Below are 11,358 nucleotides of genomic sequence, written 5' to 3' on the forward strand. Positions count from 1 at the left end.
AATAAATAGGTTTCTGTGAATTTTGTTATTTATTATTTGTCATTCAGATATTAGAGTCATAGAAACTAAGTTGACAATTAACGAGTTAATGTGAGCGATATTTTTCACGAATAATAATTAGGTCATGATCGATAAATTATCGAACGTTCTTTCTTCAGTATGCGAAGAAACGCGTGCTCGTACACCAATTTTGAACGCCAAAAGAAAAGAGGCGATCGCTTCTAATTAATCAATGTCACCGTATAATCATAAATAAATTAGACTTAACCCGCACGAAAAAGAAGAGAAGCAAAAAAAAAAGAAAAAAGCTTAAAAGCTTAATTTTATCAATCTTTATTTTAATTACGTAGAGAGAAATAATATTATCGCGTCACGAGACTCTTTTTGACGAACAAATTTTTTTATCGACCAAGAAAAGAGAGGAAGAGAAAAATTTAATATTTTATATTATATTTTATAATAAATATAAATAAAAAGGCAATTTAATATTTTAGAAAAGAAAAGTTTAACATTTTATATTATATTTTATAAACGAAACACTCGTTACGTAACGCAAGTGTAAGTGAATAATCGTAACGTTTTAATTAAATCGTCATCGATCAAATCAATCGATAAGGGTATCGATTATGTCGTCATCGGGATTAATCTCGCGTGTAATTTGTCGGTCGGCCCGCATTAAACTCTGTGATTGCCCGATAAAGTGTGTAATCGAGTTCATCGATTCGCGATATTTCCAAGCCAACAGGCGGCGGCTGCGTCACCGATACGCACATTTCCCTCCTCTCCCTGCGAATCTCCCTCGTGCGCCCGTGGAGTTGAATTGATAATTCAATTTTTTTCCCGCGTGTCGTTTTTCTCTTCTTTTTTTAAAAACGATCGATGGACACGTCTCTCTCTCTCTCTCTCTCTCGACGTTATGCAACGTATTAAGATAGGTCAAGGATAAATTTTGCACGACTGGCGCGTTCCAGGAGGAAATTGGATTGAAGAAGTTTAGATAGAAGATTTATACAAGATTTATAGCCCGTTTTGAGGTTCTTTGTGAAGGAGGAAAGAAATTCTGTCTTCTGGACGGAACGGTGTCTATGAATGATAAAATGTGAGGTGGTTCCTTGATTTCGATCCTGAATTATTTTACAGTTTTCTATTTCTTGGATTTATTAGATGTCTTTTAAATAATTTAATTTCTTTTTCCTCCAACAAATATTATTGAAAAACTTACTTGTGTTCAAAATAAACATCGGTAATAATAATTCAACTTCATCGACTGTAGAATATAAATATTTGATCCAAGCAATTGGAGATGATATTTCAACACTATAACTATCATATATCGTTCTTTTTTTTTTTAAACTACAATTATAATACATAGACATAATCTAAAAGAATACACCTAAGCTGAATATCCATCAAAAGTCTTGAAACACGCATGGTAAATGTCGTACTTGATTACCTCATTCATCGATTTAATGTAAGAGATGTAAATATTATAAACGATAAGACGATGAACGAATAAAAATACACGCAAGAACATATACAATGTGATGTAATTTTCTTATCAAAAAATACGATCAAAGTAATCTAAAATCTATTATCTAGGATAAATCATTATGATAAACTACTGGGTACTGATCATCTTCAATTATTATCACGAATGACGTGTTCTAACTATCGTTAACTATCATTGTTCAAGTTCTTTAAATTCTTCTTTGGAAATTACCACTCGATAATTTTTTATCTTCTCGGTAAGGAAAACTTTCTCGTATCTTGGAAAAGTGATCGGAAAATTTTACGATCGAAATAACGTATATCTGATGTCAGTCGAAACGCAATCTACAAGGCGTTTGAGTTAATCGAAATGTATTATAAAATGAGTTGTTCTGAAAATTATACTCTCTTTGTGTAAATTGTAAAAGTAATGAATTGATCTTTTTTTTGCTTTAATTGTTATATCGTGAATAAATTATAGGCACGATGGATAATTAATCTTTGTTGAATTCTTGTTGTCAATAAAATTTTGTTATACGATTTTGTTAATGAAAGCAGAGATAAATTTTCGAAAAGAATACTATCCACGATGTTTCGATCTATTTATAAGAATTGATAATGATTAATCGAGGCTTAACGTTAATATCAAGAAAATATAAATGTTCTAAAAATAGAAAAAGTTGTAAACTTAAATAGGCTTACAATATTTAATAATAGATTGGAAAATAGATATTGATTCGAATTTTTAATTCTATTATCTAATTCTTATTTCGATATTATTTTCTTTGTTAATTAATAATTTTTTATTTGTCGACAGAAAAGAAATCATTGAAAGTGTTTTTATAAATATCGATAAGTTAAGAAAATAACTTAAAATAATAATAAAATTTCTTTTGTACGTTTAAGAATAAGATCCTCTTAAGGCATTATCTGTATAATACACAAAAAAGTGTATAAATAAACTCACTATACTTTTATTGTTAATTATCAATTAATTCTCGATAAAACAGGCTGACAACAAAAGTCATATGACGAGGAATATTATTTATTTATTGATCGTTTTAGCTTTTATTCGTTATTAATTGTTAATTAAATATTACGTGACCCGTACGAGACTTTTCTTGTAAACATTCTAAATCGCACGTCGATTGATAACGCTTATCACTAGGATTTTTTTTAAAAGTTTTTTCCCTACTTTCTTCAGATAAAAGCAGAACGAAAAGTTCTCTTTGTTAAAAAAAACTTCTTAGTTCGTCCTTTTCTTTTTCAATTCATAGATTTAAGTGGAATAACCTTTCGCGAAATTTAAAAAGTGAAAAAAAATTCATTTCACAATTTCCAGTTTTCCAAATTCCTCCAATTTAAAAAGAACAAAACCAAGATCCAAGTTGAAACGGAATTCTATATTAATTCATTCCTCAAATTTTAAATTTCTAGTTTAAACCAATTTAAAAAAATTCCCTCCAAAACGTCTAATTTGAAACATAATTCCAATTAGGTTCAATTCTATTATCTCGTGACCATTCATATGTATATATATGATACAATTAAAATTTAAACTAGTCCAAAAAATTCCTTCCAAAACATCCAATTTGAAACATAATTCCAATTAGGTTCAATTCTATTATCTCCATTCATATATGTACAATACAATTAAAATTTAAATCAATCCAAAAAATTTCCTCCAAAATGTTTAATTTGAAACATAATTTCAATTAGATTCAATCCTATCCATCATCACTTCATGATTATTCATATATATATAAATATACAATACACTCTTAAAATTCTCAATTTCCAACTTAAACCAGTCCAAAAAATTCCCTCCAAAACGTTCAATTTGAAACATAATTCCAATTAGGTTCAATTCTATTATCTCCATTCATATATATACAATACAATTAAAATTTAAACCAATCCAAAAAATTCCCTCCAAAACGTTTAATCTGAAACATAATTCCAATTAAATTCAATTCTATCCATAATCATCTCGTGACCATTCATATATATACTTTTACTCAGAATCTGAGAATCGATTTCTCAAATCAGATGTCATGTATCAAATCAGAGTGTTGATTCTTCCGCGTGCCCGCCATTTCGTAGAAAAATTATGCACCGCGCGAATTACGCGCTAACGTTCGATCAACGCGCGTTCGAGAGCCGCGCACGACGACAAGATAGCGTTAATCCATCGCGATATGTTACTGTAAACAAAGTAGATAAAGCATCGATGATATCTGAATATTGGAAAACAAGATTCAACCGCGTAACATATACATATATGTGTACAGCCTGAATCGATCGCCTCTGTTTCCACAGGAAAGAGATAGAGATAGAGATAGAGATAGAGATAGATAGATAGATAGATAGAAAGAGAGAGAGAAAGAGAAAGAAAGAGAGAGAGAAAGAAAGAGAGAAAGAGAGAGAGAAAGAGAAAGAAAGAGAGAGAGAAAGAAAGAGAGAAAGAGAGAGAGAAAGAGAAAGAGAGAGAGAAAAAGAGAGAAAGAAAGAGAGAAAAAAGAGAGAGAAAGAAAGAGAGAGAGGGGGGGAGGGGGAGATTTTCGACGATCGAAAAATTGACTCGTTTAACCGATTTCGAATCGAGGAGGAGGGTGGAACTTTAATATTATTCGATAACGTGTACGGTTGTCTCATCGTCTCTCGAACCAGTTTCCTTCGTTTTCTTTTCCTTTTTTTCCTTTTTTTCCTTTACTTATTGTACGCAAATGTGTGACGTCAAGGGGTGGAGAAGGAGGAGGAGGAGGTACGATCATCGTTATTCATCGTTATTTCTTGTGGAGAGATCGAGAGGAAGGGAGAGAATTTTATTCGTTTCATGATGGCTCGCTTTGTCTCGGAATTTTCATTGTTCATTATTCGCGCAACATAGTTTCTGAGAGATATAATTTATAATTCGAATTTCGAAACGGGATGCATCTGTTGGTTAGATAGACATTTCGAATCCATTGTTTCGTTCGTAAAGCATTAATTATCCGCGCGTGAAACGGAAAATATTCCGTTTCATCTTCTGCGATCCCTTTTCTAAGCGTACGAAAGTGTAATTGTTGTTTCTGTATATTCTCTGGATTTCCATGGTTCAATCAGGTGAACGAGTAGAGTAAAGAAAAAAGTATTTAACCATTAACTGGAAATCAGGGAAATTCTTTTCTTGGTGAACGATACCGTGGAAAATCTTTTGACGGACAGATACATTGATGTTTGCTTTCACAGAGAAGAAAATATAATTATTATATAAATTTTATTAAATTTTATTAAATTTTATTATATAATATTATAAATATATTATATATATTTATTAAAATGTAATGTAATAAAAGAATTAAAATGTTAAGGCTGCTTTCATCGTGAAATTTTTCTCATCGAGCAAGATCGAGGTCCTCTTGGTCCTCTTTCAATTTAATTAAATCAAATTAAGATGTAACGCACATGACCCGAATAAACTTTTAACGAAGCTCGAGGAGATATTATTGGAGGGGCAGAACGGTCGATAGATCGATTTTTAACAGCCACCTTGCCCCGGTTCCGCCGACATTGAAGGTCCTTGAGCCTCGTCAAGATATCGATCGGCGAAATGAGACGTTAATCCTCTCTTGTTGACACGACATATGGCGTGAGAATCGAGATTTTTGAAGATTTATTAAATTTATTAAATTCCGGCAATCATTCTTGCTTTATTTTATCAAAGGATATCGATCCATTAAACGGAATCAATTTTGTAGAAAATTTTTTAGGGATTAATATTCGAATATTCTTATAGAAAAAAAAAAAAAAAAAATTATCAAAAATTCAACGTAATTCAATTATTTGCAATTTTAATTAAGAATAATTGCAGTTTCAAAAATTGAGGAAAAAAAAATTTTTGTCGAATTTTTGTATCATAAATTCATCTGTTTACCAAATAATCCAAAGATTCTTTTTGAAATTATCGTGAAATTCTCCAAATCAACAATTTTCTGAAGCTAAATTTTTATTTTATCATTTTATTGTATGCATTAAGATGTGGATCTTGACAATTATCAAATCTTGAATCGACGTGCAAATTGCATAATTGCAAAGTAAAAAATTTATCATACAATTATTCGAAAGATGTTACAAATTTGTAAATAAGTTTTCAAGGAATTAAAGTTATTATCATAATTTCATCATCATCGCTTTAAAAATGTATCTTTCATCTCATCAATGAAGATCAAACAATTATTTGTTCAAGTTACTTCACAATAAGAACTTTGATACGAATTGTAAGAAATTGAATTTCTTTTTCATATATTAAAAATTATTCAAAAATATTCGAGAAAGTAATTATTATATAATACTTTACGTCAAGTATTGATTAAACCTATTAGTTGATCGTAAAATTCTTAAGAATATTGAAAAAAAAATAAATTAAATTACTGGAAGTTCGTTTCAGATTACCTAGAACTTCCATCGCATCATATTTTCTACAATAAAATATTCACAATCAAGCAACGAATCCATCCATCTCATAGAATGAATATCAATGAATATTATATAATCTTTTAAAAAAAATCTTTAGACCAATCTTTATAGAATTTCGAAAACTCCAAAAACCAATCATCATTTAATCAAACTTTCGTGTTAAAATCATGATTATGTAAAAAGCCAAATCTAAATCCTAACAAATCACCATCTAAATTCTTCCAATCCCTATCTATCCATCTATCCATCCATCTAATTCTCATCTCGAGATCGGATCAAATCATTTTCTCCTCGAATTAATCCAACAAGATTTTCTGTTCAAATTCAAATTTACAAGAGCAACGCGAAACTTTTCCAAATTTTCCTCGAAACATCCGATTACCTGAACAGCAACGATGCTGGCCATGGCCGTGAAGTCCGCCAGGGTCCTCAAGTAATTGAAGTACCTCGTGTACTCGTCCAGGTTTCCGGTTGCAAATTCAGCGCCCGCCTGCTGTACCATCTTTCCTCTTCTCTCTGGTAACAAGTATCCACGACACTCGACAGGTATCCTCGACACAACTTCTGTCAACTTCCCTAACCGTGGAACAAAACCTCTTCAACTAAGAAGAAGAAGAAACTAAGATCCTCTCACTTTCACCTCTCCCCACCAGTCCCTTCCCTTCCCCTCCCTCCCTCCTTCCTCCCCGTCCGCAACAACACTTTCTAAGACAAACACCAACGGACGAGTAAGCGTCTTTTTGTCGTCCACTCGACGACCACACCACGTTCTTTACAATTCTGGACGAAAACTGGACGAAACTTGTTATCCAAATCTCGTTCGAAATCTCTGAATTTTCACCGAGTTCTCTGGACGCGCGTAACGACGAGGATGATGCACACGTGTGCCCCGTGTGTCAAAGTGCGCACGAGCCGTAACAGTTGCGCCTCTGAGCACGTCCGCTCTACGAGCGCTGACGTCGCTCGACTGCTAAGCGTGGTCTACGTGCCCGCTTCGGGGCCGCCAGCCTTTTTATCTGGGCCAAACTTCTGTGTTTGTTGGCCGCCGTGGTGGGGGTACAGTGTGGTGCGAATCTATGTCTCTCTCTCTCTCTCTCTCTCGCTCGCTCGCCAGCCGGAAATCGCGAATAATGGATAACGAGAATTCGACGACGAGGAACGTTTGAATTGCAGTTGGGACGGCGTTTAACCCTTTCAACCCGAACGATCGCGGTATTTATTGGTACCACGCGACAGTTTAGTTGAATGATAAATCATCTAGATGGGATTAAATGTCGATCCAGCGATTTTTTCTTCTTTTTTTTTCTCTCTCTTTCTTTTTAATTCGAAGCTTTGTCACGGTTCTATATTCGTATTATGTAGTGTTATGTGTCATTGAGGGATGTTGTGACTATAATTAGGTTCTGGGATTAGGTAAGTGAATTCGGTCTTGTGGATCAAGCGTTACTCAACACTTTTGTCATGTAATTCAATATATATGTATGTTTCTAATGGGATCCAAATGGAAATTTATTTGTGTTTTTGTTGAAATATTTAATGTGATTCAATTGGATAGGTTGGGTAGGTAGGTGGAGAAATAAGAAAGAAAAGTTTGGGAAATGGATGGTGATAAAGAAATGTATGTAATCATCATTTTTCTCAGTAGTTGGAACTACTGAAAATATTTTTAAGTTTAAATTATTATGTATCAATGTGGTCACTTCTCTGGAAAGAAGAAAGTGTGATGTTTTTCTGAATATTTAAATTTGAAACTTAATACTGTTATGATTTTTATGACTTTAATTTTAAATTATCTGATATTTGATGATCATGATATTTATGAGAGAATTGAAAAAAATTCTATTTTTATGATGTTACATTTTATTGTAAATTCATGAATCACTAGAGGATGTGAGAATAATAAACTGAATGATTTTTAACGAATACTTAATTATGATGCATTTGGGTCAAATGCAAAGAGAACAGCATTAATAAAAAATTAAACGGTTAATGTAATCAATGACTAATGAAATATGACTCATATGAAAGTATCGAGTAATGAATAATTGATTTACAAGATCAGTGATACGTAAAAAAGATAATTAGCATATGAATCAATTTATCGAATTGATAATATTTGGAAAAAAAAAGAAATTAAAAACAATTATCAATAACATTCTCCAATTTTCTATTTAACAAAAATTATTGCTAATAAGTGTCCTTGCAATGTTTATTTCAAGATTGTGATGTTTTATCATCACATCTGTTACACAACAATGAAATATCGATTCATTCAATTACGTCCAACTTAAACTTTTATTAAATTCCAAAAAGGAGGGATCGAGATTTTGAAGAAACTTTATATAAAAATATTCAAAATATTTATAATAATTTTCTTTTATTGATTGTTAAAATTTTGTATAAAATTTTCTGGGGTTAAAAGAATTTTTGATTATTTTATTTTTTGATGATTCTCAAAAATTTTATGTGATCAGACTTTGGCAAATTCGCCCTAAAGAAATCTTACCAAGAAGTAGTCGATTTCCAATCATATCTGTTATACAACAATGAAATATCGATCCATTCAATTACGTCCAACTTAAATTTTTATTAAATTCCAAAAAGGAGGGATCGAGATTTTGAAGAAACTTTATATAAAAATATTCAAAATATTTATAATAATTTTCTTTTATCGATTGTTAAACTTTTGTATAAAATTTTCTGGGGTTAAAAGAATTTTTGATTATTTTATTTCTTGATGATTCTCAAAAATTTTATGTGATCAGACTTTGGCAAATTCGCCCTAAAGAAATCTTACCAAGAAGTAGTCGATTTCCAATGACGACATCTAACGTTTAATATTAGTCATAGCCAGAACGGATAATAATAGTGAAGAGAAAATATTTCTTGGATATTATATTTTCGGATATTGTTCTTAGCGTGAAAGATTCATCTGCATCCTTACAAACCCGTTGATTTGCATTACACTTGACCATCGTTACGGTTTTCGGTAACGCAGATACCTCGAATGCATCTTCTCCGTCTGAGAATTCATCATTGTCAAAACAATTTATTTTGAAAATATGCAACAAAACATTCCTTTGCTCTTCTATCGTACAAAAATAAAAAATTCTTGAAATGTTTGTGAAAGAAAATTTTATGTTCAAAGTATTTTATTTTTTACAAAAATAATTATACTCGATATACTAAAATACTTATTAAATATAGTTTATTATTTAAGTATACTTGATATATTCAGGCATTATATCAAATACTTTTCCAATACTAATATTATTAATACCAATAATAGCACCATTATACTAGTATTATATTACAATACTAGAGCATACTATACTATCATTAATATTTTAGTATATCATAATATTGGATGAACTTTATATAATATTATAATATATATTTTTTTTATAATATTTATAATATAAAATATATTACAATAATTTTTCATAAAAAATAAGAAATTCATCATTGAAGAAAGTATAAAAAAGTATAAAAAACAGTAATTCTATTAAAAAAAGAGATCAAAGCTTCAACTTTCATATAAAACATGATCCAGACTACTTCTTTATTCATAATGAAATGTTCTTTCAATCTCCTACCATATATACATATATGTATATATACAAATTGGATCAGATGCATGAATAAAATATTGAAAATATTCGAAACACTTGTTTTTCATTTTCTTATTCAATAGTTATACATTATAGATTCTGTTTCTTCTTTAGTCGAAGAGTGGAAGAATTAAAAAAAAAAAAGAAAAAAAAATAAGAAATATTCGAGAAATTTATATTTGAATTCGAACGAAACGATATCGTTTCCATAAACCGAATGGCCACTTTTCCTGGCCACTGATATCATCGGTCACGAATCTCGGCCTAGAACAGTCATCGTCCACGAACAAGTCAAATCTGTTGACCCTCTAATTCGAAATGAGTCAACCTCTCGTACTTTCGTATGCATTTCCTATTTTGAAGATCCAGGGACGAAAAATTAGTGTACTCCTTCTTGCCCGATTATGGAACTCTGGGATGATTATTTGTTTTCAATTTTCGACGAGTTGAAAATTATATAGAGATTATGGAAAAAAGAAAGACAGAAAAAGAATAACAGGAAATATTTTATTTCATAGAATTTTTCAAAAATGACGCTTCTATGCTTTTCCATTATAATTATTCGTTTTTGAAAATTTTTGAAAAAAATCTCTATAGATTCTTGATATCCCTTTTCCAATTTCAAATTGGCAAATGGTGATCCATATTTATCCGTGAGAAGTGAACAATTTTTTGTTTTTTAATATTTAATATTTCTAAGAAAAATTGCACGTGTTTGAATGAATGAAATGACGGAAATTTTCGAAGAAAAATAAGCAAGAGATGAAAAACCAGCAATTAGGATTGAATCAGGAGTCTACGTGACACTCAGCACGCCTTGCTGGTACATTGGACGATATCTCGAAACGTTAAATGAGCCGACGTAATAGACGGATAGATAATTTTCCTCCCAATTATTCCTCATTTGGTCCGCTTCAATCATATCTTCTTCACGCTCGTGGATGAAAACCAATTCTTGAATCCACTGCCACTTTGAAACATGGACTTTGTATTTTCGCTACAATTCACGCCTACCACACGTATTATCGATATTTCTTCTTTTTCAATTTCACAGAATCAATTTTCATCACCTTTTAAATATCTTTTTTTTTTTTTATTCTCAACTCCTTCACAACAGAAACGCCTGTTCCATCTTCCACGAAAAATTCGATGGAAAGAAAATACCGTTTTTCCTTTCTTTTATAATTCGTTGCAACAAACGATTTGAATCCTCCATATATGTTTTCTATATGTAAATTTAATTCGACTGTCATTTCACGTTTCTCTATATTCTCTCCCGTTATTTATCCCAAAATATCTTTTCATTCCCGTCCCACGTTTCTATTTATATAATTTCGCGAAATTTATTGCTAAAAATTCCTACGAAAATTTAATAAAAAATATTTTAAAATTGAAGAGAAATATTATCAATATATTTAAAATGAAAAAAAAAAAAAAAAAAAAAGAAGAAGAAAAATTAATTCAAATTATATTCGCACAGATTCTGTAAACCTTCAGATTCCTTCCTTCAGAAAGAATTAATTAAGAAATTCTTAAATCGATTATCGAAATTCTTCTTATCCGTTCACTTTCGAATCGCAAATAAATTTAAAATATCCACGATATTTCCCCCGTATACGAGATTTATTTTCCATCATTGATTATTTCGTGCACGTGGAAACGGATCGAATGAATTAAACATCATTGGATGCGACCGGTCTGCAAGAAATTTGGACGAGAAATGCGAAAGTACTCGGTGAAAGGAAGGAGAGAGAGAGAGAGAGAGAGAGAGAGAGAGAGAGAGAGAGAGAGAGAGAGAGAG

At 31.1% G+C, this 11,358-nt stretch overlaps 1 protein-coding gene across 19 annotated transcripts in view; it reads right to left on the minus strand.

Annotated features, from left to right (window-relative positions):
* LOC102675631 (cAMP-specific 3',5'-cyclic phosphodiesterase) overlaps positions 1-11,358 on the minus strand; it is a 256,477-nt gene that overhangs the window by 10,233 nt on the left and 234,886 nt on the right. Inside the window, exon 1 of one of the 19 annotated variants that reach the window (XM_031507981.1) lies at positions 6,329-6,633. The exons of the other annotated variants lie outside the window; for them this stretch is intronic. Coding sequence (XP_031363841.1) covers positions 6,329-6,448 — 120 coding nt within the window. The 5' untranslated portion in view covers positions 6,449-6,633. Of the gene's footprint in view, positions 1-6,328; positions 6,634-11,358 lie in introns of those variants that run through there. 19 annotated transcript variants of the gene reach the window in all.

This window comes from Apis dorsata, unplaced genomic scaffold, assembly GCF_000469605.1.
Source record: "Apis dorsata unplaced genomic scaffold, Apis dorsata 1.3 scaffold_73, whole genome shotgun sequence".
NCBI classification, from domain to species: Eukaryota; Metazoa; Arthropoda; class Insecta; order Hymenoptera; family Apidae; genus Apis; species Apis dorsata.